Below are 21,492 nucleotides of genomic sequence, written 5' to 3' on the forward strand. Positions count from 1 at the left end.
AATGAGACATCAAGGACTTACTTTCTAAATCCTTGCCAACCCATAGGCTTAGAAACATATTTCAAAGAAATCTACCAAGCAACGAGTATAAAAATGGAAGAAACACTGTATATAGCCAGCCGTCATAAAGGAAGATGACAAAAGGAAAAATTGAAAATCAAAACCGATTCCAACATTCTAAAAACAAATCCAATAGGAATAAACTAAGTCGGTATGGAATTGAAGTATTGGAATTAGAATTAGAGAAATTGAAAAAAAAATTTGTTTGTGAGTTGCTTTTTTTCATTTCTATCAGTTCTAATTCTAAAACTCTAATTTCATCAGGCTGAACATAGCCTAGTTCTATCCATATGCATAATTCATTATATAGCAGAAGGTACTCTTGGGCTTCAAATTAGAGTTAAAGAGATATATATTCGTCTTAGCTATCTCAACCCTATACAATAATGTCGTCGACCTTGCTTACACTTCTATTTCAGTGGTTTTCTTTGCTTTCTCTAATCTCCTCCTCAACCATTGTGTCTGCAAGTTTATATAAACCACCAAGGCTCAGCGTTTTTGGAGGAGAAGACCTACAAGAACGTGGAAAAGAAGTAGAAACACAAATACAAGCAAAAGCAATAAACTTGAAAGACTTTAAAACCTTTTTCTACACCCAAACACTAGATCACTTCAATTATAGGCCTGAAAGCTATACCACTTTCAAACAAAAATATGTGATAAATTTCAAATACTGGGGTGGTGCGAAGAAACACTCGCCAATCTTCGTTTATCTTGATGGTGAATCGCCATTGAGTGATGTTCCGGGTTCTGGGTTTGAAACTGATATTGCCCCTCGTTTTAAAGCTCTCTTAATCTATATAGAGGTAGAGTACTAAATCCAAGAACTCTAGCTTTATACGTGTGTGTGTGTGTGTGTGTGTGTATATATATATATATATATATATTTCATTGTTTTAGTATTTATGTTAAACAACATGCATGTTTGATTTCTCAGCATCGGTTCTATGGAAAATCGATTCCATTCGGATCATTCGAAAAGGCTATGAAGAATGTTACTCTTCGCGGTTATTTCAATTCAGCTCAAGCATTAGCAGATTCTGCAAAGATAATCTTATATCTCAAGAAGAAATTTCATGCACACTACTCTCCTGTTATTGTCTTTGGAGGATCCTATGGAGGAAGTAAGCAAGCAAGCAACTACATATATTATATTAATTAACCATTAATTATCCAATTATATATATATTCATTTAATTTTTTTTCTTAATTAATTAACCCCATGCTTGAAAATTTTCAGTGCTTGCAACATGGTTTCGGCTTCACTATTCCCACATCGCCATGGGAGCTCTAGCCTCATCGGCACCTATCCTTTACTTTGATGACATCATTCCACAGAGCGCATATTATTCTGTTGTCACAAAGGATTTCAAGGTACAAATTAATTAACTATTAATTGTTTTTCTTTTCAAGTTAATATGAATCATTCAAGTGGCATGCATGGGTGGTATAATTAAGTACGGACTGTTGCAGGAAGCTAGTGAGAATTGCTACTGGACAATAAAAAAATCATGGTCTGAAATTGATAAAGTTGCTACTCAGCCAAATGGCCTTTCAATTCTTAGCCAGAGATTCAAGACTTGCAAGTAATTAATTAATTATATATCATAAATATATGTAGTCTTGATTAATTTTAATTACTCTCTCTATATATATATCCACTAATTAATTATATTACTGGGATAATAATTTTCCTTACAAATTAAAACTGAATGATTTTTAAATTAATAAATTGGTTCAGCCCATTAAACGGTTCGCGTCTACTGAAGGACTACTTAGAAGGCAAAATATATGCAGATGCAGCTCAATATAATGACCCACCAACATATCCGGTTACTAAGATCTGTCAAGCCATTGATGGAGCACCTAAAGGAACTGATATTCTTGGCCGGATATTTGCTGCTGTCGTTGCCTATAAAGGGGAAAAATCATGCTATAATATGACGCCAGAGCTTAGTCAAACAGTTGTGGGGTTTCACTGGCAAGTAAGTTGCATATATATATATATATATATATATATAGTTGAGTAACATTATGGGAGCTGATATTGGCGCTTCACTATTTTTTAAGCGCTCCATTTTCTCTTTGCTTGAGGTAACATTACGAAAGAGTCCTTAAATATAAAATACTTGGTTTTTTACACTTTTAATACCATAATTACCCTTCCTTAAGAATTGTTGAATTTCAAATTATTCATTTTCTTTCAACTAGGGTTGCAAATAAACTGAATTGTTTATGAACAGTTCGGGCTCGGCTCGTTAAAAGTTCGGTTTGGACTCATTCGTGAAGTAAATGAACCGAACTTGAACACATTTTTTAGGCTCGTTTAGTAAACGAGTCGAACTTAAGCAACGCTAAGCTCGGCTCATGAACGGGCTCGTTTAGCAAAATGATTAATTTTTATTTTATTTTATTTTATACTAACATACAATTGTGTTGCCCATTTAATATAAAGTCAATCTAAATACATATCATTAGCCCAATTTCATTTTACTTTAAATATATATATATATATCTATCTTTATATCAGGCGTTGGTTTTTCTGACTAATTTCATTACAGCAGCCGCAACATCGCTTCTTCCTCTCTAGCATGCCATCGCAACATTGCTTCTTCCTCTCTAGCACGCCGTCGACTGTCTCCAACAAATCTTTGTAATATTTGTTATGAAACCCTAAACAAATCTTGCAACATCACTCTTCTAATCCCATCCCTTTCAACATCAATACAACATCGAGGAGGGTTTCCAATAGATCTCTCTCTCAAATCTCTCTTTGGGTCTCAATGTTTCAATCCCATTTTAGTGTTGGAGAGCTCTTTTGATCCATTGTCAAAACAGTGTTAGATCTAAAGTTTTTCGTTCGTTTTTTTTTTTTTTTTTTTTTTTTGGCTTGAAGGCGAGCTCGAGCCGAGCCCGAGCTTGCCAAAATATTGGCAAGCCAAGCCCGAGGCTAGTTTGGCCAAGCTCGGCTGAGCCAAGCCCGAGCCTGAGCACCCTCCTGAAACTGACGAGCCAAGCAAGGTAAAGCTCGGCTCCTTTGCAACCATACTTTCAACATTTTTTAGTTTTCAAACATTATTTTAGTTTAAATTGTAGTATTTTTTTTTTTTTTTTTTTTTCACACCAAGAAAAGAAAAATATTATAAACCAAACATTATGAACATTATAAGCCACAATTCCAAATAAAAATGATAATTCCCCGAGGCAAATCTTTGTCAAATTAAGATCCTCTTTACTTTCTTAGCCCTAAAGTTCCTAATTGGTGAGCAATACCAGAGGAATTTTTAGTTTTTCCTAGTCTTAGCCTCCATAAATTTATATAGTAATATACATAATAAATATAAAACACTACATTGTATACCCTTAAAAGTCATCAATTAATCACATAATAATATAATTTCTAAAAGTTCCACTTTTAAATCAAACTTCCTTGGCTTGCTCATTGAACCATACAACATAGTTTCTATCGGAGTAAAATTAGATTTTCTGGGAAAATTTAAACCTTTACTAGTTAATTTTGTATATTTTCAAACATGCTTAACTTTTGTAAAGTAATAGGTTTGACTGCTAAGTTTTTGAAACTAATTGCAAACCTATACGGAAACACTATTTAAATTTTTTATGGCCCAAGATACCATTCTTCACTAAAATGACAAATTGCTAACCTTTTTTTTTTGTTCTTTTTCCAGCTGCGTTCCTCTCTCTCCCCTCTTTCTCTCTCTCTAACAATTTACAGCCGCCATCCTCAACTCTCTCAAACCATAACCAATATCTAATACAATAATGACCAAAATCCAAACATCCACAACAAAAAGTGATGAAAAAACACATACCCATGGGCATCAATCACACCTAATTAGGCAAAATCACACACATACTCGCAAAATATTCAAATTTTAAGAATTACCCAAAAACCAAGTTCAGTCCACTCCAATTTCGGTGAGCTCCAAGCTTATGCAAAACGCACTTCAATTTGGTGCATTCCTTTTCGGCGAAACCCATTTCAGTTCAGTGGTTGTGGTTCAAATTTTCGTTCGATTCATTCTCGCTGAGCAGTTGCATCACCGTTGCCATCATCCGAGCTCGCCGTTTCCCGCCGGCCTTGCTTCCTCCTTGCTCGTCATCGGTGGCTTCCTCCTTGCAGCTTCACGCCAAACAGACCCACATCCCGCCGGCCTTGCGTCCTTCTTGCTCGCCATCATCCTCGCCGTCGTCCTCGCGTTCGCCGATCACATCCTTGCTGGCTGTTGTGGGTCTGAAACAGTGTAACTAGGTTGGGGGAGAATGTAGGATATAATTGGAAAGGGTAATAAAGAAGAAGGGCGTTTTGGATCATAAAAAAAATCTAAATAGTGTTTTTGTATGGATTAATTTGTAATTAATTTAAAAAACTTAGCAATCAAATCTATTACTTTAAAAAAGCTAGCATAATTGAAAATATGTAAAATTAAGTAGGGGAGTTTTAAAATTTTTCATTTTTTTTTAATTCAATTAAACCGTACTTATACTCCAAAAAAAAAAAAAAAAAAAAAAAAATTAATAATAAAAAATTCAATTAAAAATTATTGATATAGTACAAATTCATTTGCTTTCAATTAAATATCTTCTCTATATTATAGATATTTATTCATTGTTATAAAGTTTGTTTCAAACTCAAATACATTTTTTTTTTTAATTCCTAATGACATACAAATGAGCAAAGGTAAAATCTAACTACTAAGAACATTTCCAACCCACCTGCTATATGGGTTACCAATTCAAAATATATCAGGTGAGTTAAAATTGAGCACTCTAATAGCTTGCTATATCATCTGTCAAAATTTGCCTTTGTTATTTTTGGTGCCAAATCTAACAGAACAAATAGTAATAGCTATTTGCTTTTTTTTGTTGCCTGCAGTCTCTCTCCTCTCTCTCTCTTCAATGGAAGAAATCGGTGCCCTCTGCTTCTCCACTCTTTCTTCTTCTCTTACTTCTACTTCTTCCCCCTCAATCGCTCTCTTCCTTCGTCTATTTCAGAGCAAAAGCTTCCAATTTCGGCAATTTCCTTAGCAACGATCCGTTTGGATTCCTCCTTGGGATTCTTCCGACGAAGATGGTGAATTTCTTTCTTGATGTTTCTTGGTGGATTGAGTTGCTTGAACAATCTGAAATGATATGCCGATATAGGTTTTGATATAGGTAATAGGTTTTCAACTTTGGATTCTTGCAGATAGATAGATAAACTGAAATATATGGGTTTTGAACTTCTGATTCTTGTAGATTTTGTAGTTTGCAGTTGCAGGGAGAGAGAGAGGGGTGGGGGCAAGTTCTTAGAGTTGAGAACGAGAATAGAGATGGAGGCGATTGGGGAGGCTGAAATGATTTGCCCTAAAAATATATATGGCAATTTGGGAGGCTGAAATGATATGCCCTAAATATATATATATTTTTAATAATAATATAATCAAATATATATAATATACATATATATATAATATATATATAAATTTTTGAAAAAAAAAATTATATAAAAAAATTTATATAATAATATAATCAAATATATAAATTTATACATATATATATATATATTTTTGGTTCTTTTTTGATATATTTTAGATTTTTGATTATTTTTAATAAAGTTTAATTTTTATTTCCTTCTAATGTCTACAACTTGACTTGGGAATGTGCCTAATATTAACATTACTGATGCAAATATGAATGGTGGGAATGGTAGTTGAAAAAAAATAGTGGTTGTGTAAAAAAAATAGCATTTTGCATAAAATGTATCATTGGAGTAAAATTACTAAAATGTAGCATTTTGACACTGTAACACTGTCAAAATATAAATTTGACATTCGAATTTAGCATTTTAGTATTGGAGATACTCTAATACGTTAAATGTCAAAGAGAGGTAATTATGTCATCAAAAATATTAGAACCAAGTATTCTTTGATGCAAGTATTCTTTAGTAATTTAATTTTAAAAGAAAAATACAGTGCAGCACCTTAGTACATTGGTGGAGGGCCAATTTCAGCTCTGTAAAATTTGACATTTGAATTACTTCTCTAAACACCCTTCACAAGAAGTTTGAAACATAAACACTGCCTTTGTAAAATTATAAAAGAGTTCAGAAACTATCAATCGAGTAAATAATTTTTTTATATGATATATTTTTTAATTTAAAGAAAATTAAATCTAGCAGATCTTAAAACTTTCTTCATTTAAATTATTGGTTGGTGTGCTTAGACATGCAGTGAGATGGTGATGCCCGCGGGTCGTGATAGGGATGACACTATGTTCCCAATTGATCCTTTCAATTTAAGTAACTTCACCAAGGAATGCATTAGCAACTTTGGTGTCCGACCAAGACCTCATTGGGTCACAACCTATTATGGAGGCCATGTATGGTTTCTTTCTTTCTTTCTCCTATTCTTTATTTATTTTATTTTTTATTTTATTTTTATTTATTTCAAATGCGTCTGATAATTATTATATTCATTAAAGTTATATATGCTTTTCAATGGCTCATTGTAGGACATAAAATTGGTTCTCCAAAAGTTTGCTAGCAACATCATTTTCTCCAATGGACTGAGAGATCCTTATAGTAGTGCTGGGTATAAATCTAAAAAATACATTTTTCTTTTCTCAATCCTTTACAAATAGATAAAATTAATTAACTTGTCTCTGTCTAGTTGCCCTAATTAATATGCTTGTTTTCTCTTTTGATCACAGAGTATTGGAGAACATATCAAACACTATTCTTGCCGTCCATACAGCTAACGGTAGGTGTATGCTATATAAACCGCTAGCTCAGCTTACAATCACACCAAGGATATTTACAAAATTGTGATTACTTGTATGGGGGGTTGGAGGTGGGGGTGTTGTGTGTTTTGAGCATATATGTGTGTGTATATATATGAATGAATAAATATTTAATAATTTACTCATTATATTAAAATAATATTAATGTTTTAAGAGAGTTATGATATCTACTTTAATTTGCAGGATCTCATTGTTTAGACATACTGGGAGCAAAGCAAAGTGATCCATATTGGTTGGTCAAGCAACGACAGAGAGAGACCAAGATCATTAAGGAATGGCTCACAAAGTACTTTATTGATCTTTCATCCATGAAGAAAAAAAAAAAGTACTGAGAATTTAGTACTAATAAGGATGTACTCCAAGTCACCCTCTAGGACATTAAATAATGATGGTGTACAACAGAATTATTTACTGTATGTACCCAACTAATTTCCATCCCAAAATCTTTGTAAGATTTTAAAACGAAAAATACAAGTAGAGTAAAAAGTTTCATATAATAATGTGGTTTATTTTAAAATTTAATTGAATTAACCAAAATAATTACACATGCATGAAGAATTATTGTTTCTTATGAATTAAACAAAGTGCATGTTTTTTTTGTTTTTTTTGTTTTTTTTGTTTTTTTTTTTTTCAATAAATAAATTAGGAAACAATGCTAATTTATATACTAGTGTAAAGACTAGTTGTGCACTTTTTTTAAGGGGCGAATTACAAAAAAAACCCCTCGACTTTCACCCCGTTTGTAAAAAATTCCCCTTATAAATATTTTTAGCAAAAAATCCCCCTCAACTATCTTGAGGGGGTGACTTTAACTAATGTCCGTTTAGTAAACATACACTATTACCAAATTACCCATGCTTTCTTAATTTTTTTTGGTAACTGCTGATAAGCGCCGAATATTGCATATTCGAGCGCCCTTAATTGCATTATTTAAGTCCATTGTTTGTTTAATTATGTAGATTACCTTCATATGCACGTTTTTGCATATTTTCAGGTTCATTGGCCAAAAAAAAGCAAGAAGGATGCTTTGTGGAGTTTTGAACATCAAAGGTCACAATGCTGAATTACTGGCAGCAGTGGAACCTGGACTTTTCTCGCCATTTTGACCTTGAAAACTTGAGAACTGGACTTCCCTCATAACATGACATATTTAGAGCTCTAAATCAGCTTTCCAAATCTTCAAGCGGTTTGTCATTCGAAGTTCGGAGCAGAGAGTTATGGCCTTGTTACCAGAGGTGCACAGAACTGCCTGGCAGCAATGAAATTCTGCCTTGATCTTCATTTTCGACCAACCATCCTTGAGAATTGGATCTCCACCAAAAACATGAAGTATTTAAAGCTCTAAATTAGCTCTCCAAATCTTCAAACGGTTCGTCATTCGGAGTTCGGAGCACAAAGTTATGGCCATTTCTTCAAAGTAGGTCCGGGCGGAGCAAGGCAAGAATGGAGCATTCTGCTCCAATTTCGAGTGCTCGAGCCCTTATTTCGAGTGCTCGAAATTAGGGCAGAATTACATCCAGAAATAGCCCATTTTCAGCCACTTGCATCTTGGGTTCCTCAATTCTAATTTCCCTCTTTAATGGTTGGTTGGAGATGTTGGTTGGTGGGGGTTTCTAGAGCCTTATCTCTAGAAGATAAGAGAGGGAAGCCACACAATACATGAAGCTGCATTCTACAAGATTAGAGGAGAGAGAAGAGAGCAAAAAAGAGGAGTTCTTCAAGCCAACACAAGGGAGCACGAAAATGGAGTTGGAGGCCTTGCTTCCTCCTTTATCTAGAGCTACCATGCGTAACTAAACCTCTTCCTAGGGAGTTGATGTAACCTTTGTCAAGTAAATATGTATTAATTATGTTTATATTTGGGGAACTTTGCATTTATGTAACAAGTTGTCTAATCTAGAGATACACATTGATGTATTTGTGTTTCATTCCATATTTAATCTTGTAGAGACTCTTATCTTGTCTTAGAAATTGTTTCTTCATGATTATGCTACTTACATCTTTATAGTGAGAATGAAGATGAGATTATACAATGGTTTTAATGGCATGTTGTTTAAAAAATTTGATATTCCATGGCTTAGGGAAACCTTTGATGGATTATGGCTTAGTTCTAGACTTCATGTGCACTTACCACACAAATTGAGGACTTTGATAGTTCATAGCTTAGGAAGGATACTTCATTCTATACCCTAGTTTAGATAGATGACTTATGCCAACCTTGGATGGATTATACTTAATTCTTGAATGTGTGAACTTCTTGAAGATATTGTAGTTGTCTTGCATTTCTACATATCATGGTTGCATGTATACTTTGTTCCCCAAGTTAATTGCAATTAGGCATGTTTATATGGCTTGTGGTGAAGTCAATTCCCTAGTCTCTTCTCTATTGTTCTATCTCTTTACTTCCTAGCACACTATTGTTTTATGCACTTTGAATTCCTAGTTTAGTGACCATAAAACAAACCCTCTATGAACACCCCTTATCACTCTAAAATGACTCTAGACACTTAGGTTGCCATAGATTAGCGCAGTCCCAGTGGTTTGACTTACCCGACCAATAGCCCTATTTTACAATGATTCGTGCTATTGCGAAGGTTGATGTATAGTTGATCAACCGATCAATTTTTGGCGCCGTTGCCGGGGACTGCAAACGATTTAGCGACCAAGGTTCTAGGGTTAATTTTAGTTTGATTGTGAATACTGTGTTTTGTGAATATTTCTTGTGTGATTTAACCATTTTTGTGTTGTAAGTGAGATTCTAGGAACTCGAAGCTTGCCGTGGGGAATGCTAGCAAATTGTAAGTCTAGAGGACCCCGGGTAAGTCTCTTGACCTTCTAATTTCGAATTGTGAATATCGTGCATGTGTTAAGCTTAGAAGTAGATAAATTGCAAGCCCTTGTCTAGGCTATTTCAATTGTGTATTTTCAATTCCAAGCATCGGTCCTTGTCGTGGCCATTTTAATTTTTGTCTTGATAATTGAGGAGAAAGGGAATATCATTATATGTGGAGTTGATGATAAAGAATTGTTGTGTTGATTATGTTGTGTGTTGTTGATGTTTAACTCCTAGATGGAGAATAATTATCTCCCAACTCAATTCTACACACCACATGCGTTTTGTGCTTTTTGCTCTAGTAATTCACATCATACAAGAGATTGTCTTCCAACGAGACAATTCTCGGATTTTTATCTAGAGCAACCAAATGAAAATTTCTTTGAACCGGGTAGTGATCCATACTTCAATGGTTACAACTCGGGTTGGGGAGACCAACAAAACCTCTTGTGGCATGACATAGGAAATTCAACCCCACAATCTCATATGCAACCTTTTCAACCCAATGATCATTCTTTCCCGCCCTCTTCTCCTTTTTCACCGTCTCCATTGGATGAGCTAATTGTTGCTAACAAACAAATGATGGAGTCTATGCACACGCAAATGATGGACTCCAATAATCAACTATTGGCTTCCCTTGCTAGCATGCAATCCACAGTAGAGTCTATCAATCAAGTGGTACCATATCACCAGTCCCAAGTTAGTGCAATGATAGATGACCAAATATCTCAAATTCAACAAAGGATTAATGCTAAAAATCATGAAGAAGAGGAAACATTTTCATTTGAATTTATGGCCAATCCAAAAGAAAATTCTATGAATGATGAGATTACTCCTAGTAACTTTCATCATGAGAATGATCAAGTGGTTATTACATGTGAAAATGATGAAATGGTGGTTGAAGATCAAATTGTTGCCCCACATCAAAATGAAGCAATTGTGGTTCAAAATGGGAAAAATAATGATGTAGAGATTGTCTACCCTACTCCCAAACAGCCCCTACAAAATCCTTTGCTTGATGCACCTCCTTCAATGGAGGATCCTCTAAAAGCTTGTTTGGCTCATTTCAATTGTGAGGATTTTAATGTTGACAATTCCATTTCGGAGGTGAATTCTTTGCTTAATATTCATCCACCTATTCATTCTCTTCCTTGGTCAATATCAAATGTATCTCTTTCTTGGGAGCTTGCATCTCATCCCATTCCCTCACTTGAGTTGTCTCAAGTTATTGAGCCCGAACCGCCGGATAAGTGTGAGGAGGATGTTGAAATTTTGAAGGATAAGTTGTCGAGCATTCCTGTGCTCAATATGACCCTTCAAAAGCCTTTGCTAGGTGCACTCTCACCTACTCCATCTTCCTATAATCCAAATCAGCCCCATAGTCCAAAGTACTTCATTGAGGATGAAGAGTGGATTGAGGTCTTTCCATTACCTCTTTCCAACTTTTGTCTTCAAGCTCTTTTTCTTCCGCTTCCAAACGAACTTTCTTACTTAGGGAAGCTTGAATCTCTAGAGAGACATGGTATAGGGTAAGGAGGACTAACCTGATCTCAGTGCGTCTAGCTATCGACGCTAAATTTAGCATTCATGGGAAGCAATTCTTTCAATTTCCAAGCTTCCCTATTTTCAATTGCCTGAGCCTTGAAATTTTCTGGGAAATGGTTTCGAAAAGCCAAAAATTTGATTTTCCTGGAATGCTCTTCAGTTGTGTTCCACAATTTTAGACCGGCTTCTTAGACCTTCTCAACTCTTGTTTTCATTCCCGGAAGTTTCCGGCTCTATCAGGCAATTTTCTCGGACTTTCGACATGGCACTCACATGCATAACCTCTCATCTTCATTGCATTGTTGAAATGTTCTTAATCTCATCCATGCATTGAAGAGATGTTCCAAAGTTTGAAAATTTTCTCAAAATCATCCATGCATTGTGTGAGGTTGCAAAAGTTGGGAAATCTTCTTGAAATCATCCATGCACTCATTGAAAAAAAAAAAAATTTGCACAATTTGAAAAATTTTCTAAATTTTCCATGCATTGCAATGAAGTGTAGAGTTTGACAATTTTCCCTCCTTGCATTAGAATGGATTGAAGTTCAAAAGTTTGAAAATTGTCCATGCATTAGAACGAAGTTGAAAAGTTTTCAAAATTTTTCATCCATGCTTTGGAATGGAATGAATTTGCAAGGTTTAAAAAATTTTCCTACATTCATCCATGCATTTGAAGAGACCAAATTCCACCCATGCATTGGAATGGACTGAATTTGAAATTTTTAAAAATTTTCCATGCTGTAAAAAATTTGCACAATTTGAAGCATTTTCCAAATTTTCCATGCATTGCATGAAGTTGCCAAGTTCTTGATTTCCATCCATGCATTGGTTTGGAATAATGCATGCAAGGTCTGAAAATCCATCTATGTATTGCTTGGCATCAGGTGCAGCAGTTGCAAAAAAAAAAAAATGTCTTCACCATCAATTCGAATGCTACTGTCGAAATTTGGAGCAATCTAACTCTCATTTGGATTGCTCCAAACTTCCTCACCATCATTCCGAGGCTACTACTTGTATTTGGAGCGCTCTAGCTTCCATTTGGATTGCTCCAATTGTGAACCAAACTTCCATGAGCCTACTGCCTTCATTTAGAGCACTCTAGCTCCCATTTGGAGTGCTCTAAATATGAACCATCAATCCCAAGCTCACTGCCTTCATTTAGAGCACTCTAGCTTCCCATTTGGATTGCTCCAAATTTTTAGCCCAACTTCCGTAGCCTTCTGAGCCATTTTAGAGCACTCTAAATTCTGGTTTGAGTGCTCGAACTCCATGCACCAACCAACCCTCACTCTCTGCCAAAATCTCGAGCACTCGCAATACCATTTCGATTGCTCGAAATTGCTTGCACCAAACACCCGAGACACTGCCTTCATTTCGAGTGCTCGCAGGCTCATTTTCGAGCACTCGAAGTTAGCCTCTCACTCTCTTTTAAACTCACCACTCCACCTCTCTCTCTCACCACTCAGCAAACCCAAGACCTCCATGCTTGCAGCAAGCTCCTACAACCATGCAACCTTCTCTCGGCATTTCTCCACTTCACCATGCAAGCAAGCAACCATGCTTGCAATCCATGCACACCAACCCATCTTTCCACCTTCTCGGCATCCACACTTCCATGCAACTTGCCTGCAACCCTACAACCACAATGCATGAATCACCTCGCTGCTGCAATCCAACCTGCAAACCAATGCACCTCACAACCAACTCCTCTCTCTCGGCTTACCACCAAACCCAAGCAAACCACAACACTCCACCCTCGGCACACCACCATGCACCCACAACTAACCAAACCAACCTCATCCATGCAAGCTCACACTCGGCAACTCATCCATCTCTTCCAAACCCACCACCTCACAACCATCTCATCAACCACTCCATGCACCAACCCTCCCATGCCAAGCTCTCCTCTCGGCCACATCACCTTCCACTCAACTCAACCCCCATCAACACCCCTCTCTATCATCTCTCAACCTCACACCCATCTCACCCATCCATCTCTGCCAACCATGCAAACCATAAACCATAAACCATGCCTCCTGCAACCAACCCCTCTCCAACACCATCCACCCTCTCGGCACTTCCACAAACCCACCACCAACCTTCAAGAACCACCACCCAACCCCTCTCGGCATCATCCTCAACCTTCTCTCTCTCTCTTACCACTCTCGGCTTCTCACTCTCGGCCACCTCAACTCCAACCCACCAACGTCTCACCATGCATGCCCTCAAGCACACCACCCACACCCATGCACACCTCCATGCATGCACACCATGCAAGCCACCACCATCCCTCATCAACTCTCTATCATTCCACAACCCACCATCACCAATCTACACCCCTTCAACCTTTCCCTCACTCACTGCCAAGACTTCGAGCACTCGAAGTCCCATTTCGAGTGCTCGAAGTGTGAAGCACAATACACCATCCTCACATTCCGAGCCCTCGCAACCAACCTCCCAACCTCATACATCTCCTTCCTCTCGGCTTCTCTCCATTCCCTTCACTCCCTCGGCATCAAACACCAAACCAACCTTCCTCATCTCATTTCTCTCTCTCCACAGCACAACCACCCCCTCAACACCATGCAAACCAACTTCTCTCTCTTCCACCATCCTTCCTCTCAACCCCAACATCAACCAACCAAACCCACAATCCAACACCACCATGCTCGGGCACCCCTCCTGCATGCACACATCTCTCGGCATCTTCCACCATTTGTCTTCCTACAGAAATTAATAGTACTAATAATAATAATAATACTAAATAAATAAATAAATTTTTTGGCATTATTTTGTTTTGCATTTTACGCTTGTGGCTAATGTCAGCATTTGTCTTTTGTTTGGATTTTTTATCTTGCACTAAAATTTAGGTTAGTGTTTTAATTTCTATTTTGGTTTTTCTTACGAGACCTATGCTTTTACCTGTGTACATTAGTTGTGTTTTGATAGGTCTTCATATCCAAGTTTGGGGGACGCCGTTGCGCACTCACATGGCTGAACATCTACGTCTTCGTCACTCCACTTGGTATTATTATTCCTTTCCCCCCTTTTTGCTCTTATTTTGATTTACTTGTCTTCTCACATTGAGGACAATGTGACATTCAAGTTTGGGGGTGCATTTATGCATTTTTGGTTTCATAATTTTTGCTAAGCAATGATAGTATAACTTGACACTTGTCGGAGATGAAGCATATGTTTAATACCCTGTGTATAGAAGCAATTGACATTTTTGAAAATAAAGAAAAATTTGAGTTGAAATGATCATGTAGATTCAAATTAGTCTGTATAAATGTCTCAATTAAATTCTCGTTGGATTTGGCACTCTTTTAAGCTTCACAATGCACAGATGCACATTGGAAACTTAACTGTGAGGCATGCAACTTGATCGACCTTGACCTTGGCCTAGTTAATTTGATTTGATGAACCTGATAGATGAATATCTTTGGCATGATTTAAGTTGTCTAAAAAAAAAAAAAAAAAAAAAACTGAGGAGGAAAGAAAATAATGACCAGTTGACGTTCGTAGCCTTTCCAACTCGAGTTATTAAGCCCTAGGAGTGTCTCTACACTTAACACCCTAAAGCCGTCTGGTTTGGGAGATGTTGGCCTAACGCTTGCTACAGGAGTTGGTTAGAAAACTTAAGGGACTTAAACATTGTACGGTCATTCAAAAAAATAAACTGGTAATAAACATGGTTCGTTGGAGTTCGTAACCTTTCTAACTTGAGCTATTAAGCCCTATGGAGTGTCTCTACACTTAGCACCCTAAAGCCATCTGGTTTGGGAGTTGTTGGCCTAATGCTTGCTACAAGGGTTGGTTAGAAAGCTTAAGGGACTTCAGCATTGCACAACAAATCTATGTTTCGCTTATGAGTTACAATAAATTGTCAACAAGCAACAAAAGTTGTCTTGTAAATAAAATCATGCCTTAGGGACCTCATTTAAAGGGGAATTCAATGATTTGAAAACTTGTGCTTTAGAATTGGAAAAGAAAGTAAAAGCCGCATGTTGAGAATCCAATTCACTTTCACTGAAGTTAGAGTTGATTTCCATTTAAGAGATGACAATTGAGTTATTTATATGGACTATGATGTTGATACATGCATGTTGAAATGTGTTTAGTATCAATGCTTCATATATGCAAGGTAGTCTTCCCAATGACCCCATCTCCAGCTCTTTTTCTGTTTCAAGTTATTTTTGAGCTATGTATATATCTCATTTTACCATGGATGATATTTTTTGTAGTAGCATGACCATGGTTGTATTTTCATTGAAGTATTCATTTTGGTTTTGCTAAGGGACTAGCAAAATGTAAGTTTGGGGGTGTGATAAGCGCCGAATATTGCATATTCAAGCACCCTTAATTGCATTATTTAAGTCCATTGTTTGTTTAATTATGTAGATTACCTTCATATGCACATTTTTGCATATTTTCAGGTTCATTGGCCAAAAAAAAGCAAGAAGGATGCTTTGTGGAGTTTTGAACATCAAAGGTCACAATGCTGAATTACTGGCAGCAGTGGAACCTGGACTTTGCTCGCCATTTTGACCTTGAAAACTCAAGAACTGGACTTCCCTCATAACATGACATATTTACAGCTCTGAATCAACTTTCTAAATCTTCAAGCATTTTGTCATTCGGAGTTCGGAGCAGAGAGTTATGGCCTTGTTACCAGAGGTGCACAGAACTGCCTGGCAGCAATGAAATTTTGCCTTGATCTTCATTTTCGACCAACCATCCTTGAGAATTGGATCTCCACCAAAACATGAAGTATTTAAAGCTCTGAATTAGCTCTCCAAATCTTCAAACGGTTTGTCATTCGGAGTTTGGAGCGCAAATTTATGGCCATTTCTTCAACGTAGGTCCGGGCGGAGCAAGGCAAGAATGGAGCATTCTGCTCCAATTTCGAGTGCTCGAGCCCTTATTTCGAGTGCTCGAAATTAGGGCAGAATTCCATCCAGAAATGGCCCATTTTCAGCCACTTGCATCTTGGGTTCCTCAATTCTAATTTCCCTCTTTAATGGTTGGTTGGAGATGTTGGTTGGTGGGGGTTTCTAGAGCCTTATCTCTAGAAGATAAGAGAGGGAAGCCACACAATACATGAAGCTACATTCTACAAGATTAGAGGAGAGAGAAGAGAGCAAAAAAGAGGAGTTCTTCAAGCCAACACAAGGGAGCACGAAAATGGAGTTGGAGGCCTTGCTTCCTCCTTTATCTAGAGCTACCATGGGTAACTAAACCTCTTCCTAGGGAGTTGATGTAACCTTTGTCAAGTAAATATGTATTAATTGTGTTTATATTTGGGGAACTTTGCATTTATGTAACAAGTTGTCTAATCTAGAGATACACTTTGATGTATTTGTGTTTCATTCCATATTTAATCTTGTAGAGACTCTTATCTTGTCTTAGAAATTGCTTCTTCATGATTATGCTACTTACATCTTTATAGTGAGAATGAAGATGAGTTTATACAATGGTTTTAATGGCATGTTGTTTAAGAAATTTGATATTCCATGGCTTAGGGAAACCTTTGATGGATTATGGCTTAGTTCTAGACTTTATGTGCACTTACCACACAAATTGAGGACTTTGATAGTTCATAGCTTAGGAAGGATACTTCATTCTATACCCTAGTTTAGATAGATGACTTATGCCAACCTTGGATGGATTATACTTAATTCTTGAATGTGTGAACTTCTTGAAGATATTGTAGTTGTCTTGCATTTCTACATATCATGGTTGCATGTATACTTTGTTCCCCAAGTTAATTGCAATTAGGCATGTTTATATGGCTTGTGGTGAAGTCAATTCCCTAGTCTCTTCTCTATTGTTCTATCTCTTTACTTCCTAGCACACTATTGTTTTATGCACTTTGAATTCCTAGTTTAGTGACCATAAAACAAACCCTCTATGAACACCCCTTATCACTCTAAAATGACTCTAGACACTTAGGTTGCCATAGATTAGCGCAGTCCCAATGGTTCGACTTACCCGACCAATAGCCCTATTTTACAATGATTCGTGCTATTGCGAAGGTTGATGTATAGTTGATTAACCGATCAACTGCCTAAAACGAATTTTATTTCCATTTGTTCACGTTTGAACTCATTCTTAAAAAAATTATAGAATTGACTCGTTGATTTACACCAAGCGATTCAACCAAAATTGGCATTGAATATGTTCGTTTACACTAAGTGAAATAATTCACCGACTCTCGATTTTATTCATCTTTGTCATGCAATTCACTCACTCGCATTAATAGCTATAAGAAGATCATGCAGGTTTGGACTGAAATTCAAAAATTTATAGTTAGGAGTTTTAAACCCTAAATTTTTGAGTTTTTTTTTTTTTGTTGGTGGTGGTGGTTGTCCGTTTTGAGAAGAAGACAACACAATCATTACTTTTAGTGGGATTACTATAATTATTTAACTTTTATGCAAGCTCGTATAAAATACCCTTTTATACATAAACATATAATATGGTTTCATACTAATTTAAGATGATATTAGGGAAAAATTATCATATGGACATGATAGGATAATAAAATAAAATAAACTTGACTTATAATATGGTTTCATACTGATAGGATAAAAGTAAATAAAATAAATTTGATTTATTTTTCACACACGTATATAGTATTATAGTGTATATGATTCAATTATAATATTGAAACTCTCTTTACATTCAACAGGCTCATCTACATAAAAATATATGATTCAATTATAATATTGAAACACTATTGAATGAATTAAACAGTATGAAGAATTTGCTGACGTGGCGAGAGAGTAAATAATAATAAAAAAGTTGTTTATTGTTAAGGGGCAATTTTGTCCAAAAAAATGGCTAAGCAAATTATTTAAACGGAAGTTAGTTAAAGTCACCCTCTCAAGATAGTTGAGGGGATTTTTTGCTAAAAATATTCATAAGGGGTATTTTTTGCAAAAGGGTGAAAGTCGAGGGTTTTTTTTTTTGCCATTTGCCCTTTTTAAGTGATATATCTTGCTTATCAAAGAAATAAAATAATAATGATAAAACAAGAAATAAAAAATAAAAAGAAAAGAAAACAATAGTGGAAAATTATGTTACTTCATTGCTCATAACAGTTAAGGAAAAATTTCTTGAAAAAATGAAAAAAAAAATGAACCTCAAGGATTTCAACGATCAGCATGGAGAAATTTTCTTTGTAACAGTAGATGAGGATATCAAAGATGGACTGGACCAGACCCGACCCGCGGGTAGAGCATCAGGTTGAGTAGTAGGTCCGAGCCCAAGCAAAAAGGGTAGTATAATGAGCCCAACACCCACGAAAGAAAGATCGGACCGAACGGTTGAACTCAGCCCATAATGCAACACTGTAAGTTAGGCCCAACGTCTGAGATTTACATAACGAGGTCAGGCCCAAAACGAAGAAAGCCCAATAATAAGAGCCCTATGTAATAAGTTAGTTAGAACATTTGTAATGATCTATAAATAGACAATATGAGTAGAGAGAAAGGGAGGTTTTTTAGTTTTCATTCTGTTAAAGTGTAAGAATTCTAGAGAGAGAAAGGTAATTGAATTTCTTGCATCTTCAATTGGCGCCGTCTGTGGGAATCGTTGAAGATTGATCCGTGTTTGATTAACATTGCGTTGATTCGGACCAATTCGGGAGGACGAAGCTCAATCTCTGGGAGTTGAGTTTAGCTATGAGAGATTGCGCTCTATTCTGAATTTTTTTTGGTTCTTGTTACTTTGAAGGGAATGGCGTCAGATCTATGCAGCATCAATTTGTTCGATTGCGGCTAGATTTGGCGGGTTCAGGATTAGCAAAATTCAGATCTAGTGAACCGTGAGCATAATTCGGGGAATTTGAGTCCAGATCTGAAGCAATCCGCATTCACAAAGCTCAGATCTAATGAAGAACTTGAGATTAATGCCTTTACTCCGTTCAGGAATAATGATAGGTGAAAGCTCCAATCCGATGGAGACTGTCCAGCAGATGAAACTTGAGGAATTGATGAGCATGATCGAAGCTCTTAGAAGAGAGAATACAGAGTTGAAAGCTGGAATACAGCATCAAGAAATTCCGGTGATTTCGCGTCCACTTCCGGCGGTTGAAGGAGGTATTCAATCTAATATTGCACATCAAGGTGAGCAGGAAGAGAATAATCAGTCGGTTCCCCACCGTGAGGGAGTGAGGCCAGATGATTTACCGCCAAATGCTTGTCGAGTTGAGGATCATGAAGGATTGACTCATGTCGATCCACGGCGTGAACAGATTAGACGGAACGAAGCCACGACCTTCGATCCACGCCAAGAAAGGCTCAACCGAGAGGAAGCAATAGAGTTTGGTCGCCACAGAGCTGCATCGCCTTGGCTAAAAGAGTTCATGGAGGAACGATCATTCTATCCATCTTATCGGCCTTCCATGGCTACGTTCGATTATCGAGGCTCAGAAAGCAGATCTATAGTTCATAGAGCTACCGCAGGGCTCCAGAGGGAAAATGAAGCCCTCTGATCAGCAGCTCGGACGGTTGACTCACTATTTACTGATGAAATTCTGAGTGCTCCGCATCCAAGGAAGTTTGCCATGCCAGTTTTCATTCTGTTTGACGGAACAACTGATCCGATCGATCATGTGTATCATATCCAGTTGAAAATGGCTTTGAATACGGAGAACGATTCCTTAATGTGTAAGTGTTTTCCTACAAGTCTAGCTGGACCAGCGCTTAGTTGGTTCAAGAACTTGCCAAGAGGTTCAATTGATAGCTTCCAAAACTTCTGCGATCGGATCATAAGCCAGTACTATGGGAACAAGCGTCCGCCGAAGGATATTTCGAGCCTATTCACGATGAAGCAGCATAAAGACGAGCGTCTCCAAGCTTTTCTTACCAGGTTTAACCTTACTAAGAGCATGGTGATTGAATGCCATCCTTCTATGGCTATTCAGGCATTCAAGTTAGCCATGACTCGTGGCACTCTGTTGTACACAAGTTTGGTAGTAAACACGCCAATGACTATGGATGAACTCAATGAAAGAGCCGATGGTTTTGTTCGCCCGGAGGAGGAAGAGGCAGCCAACGCTTGGACAACATCTGTCATATCAACCGAAGAAAAATTCAAAGCAAAGATCAATCAAAAGTAGGCTCATCCGTAGTGTTAGACTTCCTGGAAAGCATAGAAGAGGCCTAAGGAGGAAGAGTTGATCACTTCGCTGAAGGTCACTCTGGCAAGGCTATATTAGGAAAACAAAGATAAGTTCCATCCACCCCTACCAATTCGGCAACCCCTCGAACAGAGGGATCAGACTAAGCATTGTGCTTTCCATTCTGAGTTTGGTCACCAGACTAATGAATGCAGGAACTTGAGGAGGCAAGTGGAGATGTTGATAGCCAGAGGGGAACTCGCAAATTATATTTAAGGCTCAGCGGTAGAGCGGAATCAATCGGTGAAGCAAGTAAAGAGGAGTCAGAAGCCGAGCTCCCGTAACTCATAGCCAGTTCGTATAATCAACGTAATTCATGGTCGGCCTGAACCTAGCGAGAAGTCAGATGAGCTACTCCGAACGCGCCTTCGGCAAGCACAAATGAAGAAGAGGGTCGGCAGTGTGAATGCCCTGCACCAGTAGAGCGCATCAACACAAATTAAGTTCGACAGGATGGATCTGCTGCGTGTTCAAATCCCTCATGAAGATCCGTTGGTGGTCAGTTTGACAGTGGCAGAATGCCTGGTGCGAAGAGTTCTGGTCGATCCCGGAAGCAGTGTGAATGTCATGCCGAGGGACACATTTGATCGGCTTGAGATCAAGCTGAAAAAGCTCAAGCCCACCGGAAATCCCTTGTTAGGATTTGATGGCAAGAGGGTGGAGCCCATCGGTATGGTAGAAGTGGAAGTACAAGCTGCGGTGAGAGTTTTTAAGGAAAGTTTTGTCGTTATTGAGATTCACCCCTCGTATAATCTCCTGATGGGTAGAGGTTGGATTCACAGAGTCCAAGGTGTACCCTTAACTTTGCACCAAGTTATGAGATGCCTCAGACCCGATGGAAACAAGGTGATTGATATTCATGGGGATTAGGTTGCAGCTAAGGAATGTTACTCCGTCACAATGAAATGTGCCGGGAAAGGGAAGGCGCCCATCCGTTCGGCGAGCCCAAGATAGCAATTACAGGAACCTCCACCCAAGCAAAATGGGGAGGATGAGCCTATGGACTTGACCGAAGAGCCCCTTCTTGATGTGCAGATCGATCGGTCTAAGCCAGAGCGAACCACCAGAGT

At 37.6% G+C, this 21,492-nt stretch overlaps 2 protein-coding genes across 2 annotated transcripts; both read left to right on the forward strand.

Moving 5' to 3' along the window:
* The first annotated feature begins 446 nt into the window (after positions 1 to 446).
* Positions 447 to 7,193, forward strand: LOC132286110 (uncharacterized). Its single transcript, XM_059788374.1, has 10 exons — positions 447 to 582; positions 613 to 866; positions 998 to 1,184; positions 1,301 to 1,434; positions 1,534 to 1,646; positions 1,802 to 2,045; positions 6,286 to 6,441; positions 6,574 to 6,653; positions 6,772 to 6,821; positions 7,045 to 7,193. The coding sequence occupies exons 1-10, from the start codon at positions 447 to 449 to the stop codon at positions 7,191 to 7,193; spliced, it is 1,503 nt and encodes a 500-aa protein (XP_059644357.1).
* Positions 7,194 to 20,875: 13,682 nt separating this feature from the next.
* On the forward strand, positions 20,876 to 21,292 carry LOC132281572 (uncharacterized). Its single transcript, XM_059783270.1, has one exon. The coding sequence runs from the start codon at positions 20,876 to 20,878 to the stop codon at positions 21,290 to 21,292; it is 417 nt and encodes a 138-aa protein (XP_059639253.1).
* Positions 21,293 to 21,492: the final 200 nt, after the last annotated feature.

This window comes from Cornus florida, unplaced genomic scaffold (assembly GCF_030987335.1).
Source record: "Cornus florida cultivar Cherokee Brave unplaced genomic scaffold, ASM3098733v1 CherokeeBrave_3.0.0_Hap2_Chr11, whole genome shotgun sequence".
NCBI classification, from domain to species: domain Eukaryota; kingdom Viridiplantae; phylum Streptophyta; class Magnoliopsida; order Cornales; family Cornaceae; genus Cornus; species Cornus florida.

Excerpts from the sequence above, each read along its gene's own strand:
- LOC132281572 (XM_059783270.1), top strand. The coding sequence starts at position 20,876 with ATGGATCTGCTGCGTGTTCAAATCCCTCATGAAGATCCGTTGGTGGTC.
- LOC132286110 (XM_059788374.1), top strand. The coding sequence starts at position 447 with ATGTCGTCGACCTTGCTTACACTTCTATTTCAGTGGTTTTCTTTGCTT. Across the intron at positions 1,185-1,300 it reads TGGAGGATCCTATGGAGGAA|TGCTTGCAACATGGTTTCGG; the intron begins GTAAGCAAGCAA and ends GAAAATTTTCAG. Across the intron at positions 6,654-6,771 it reads GATCCTTATAGTAGTGCTGG|AGTATTGGAGAACATATCAA; the intron begins GTATAAATCTAA and ends TTTTGATCACAG.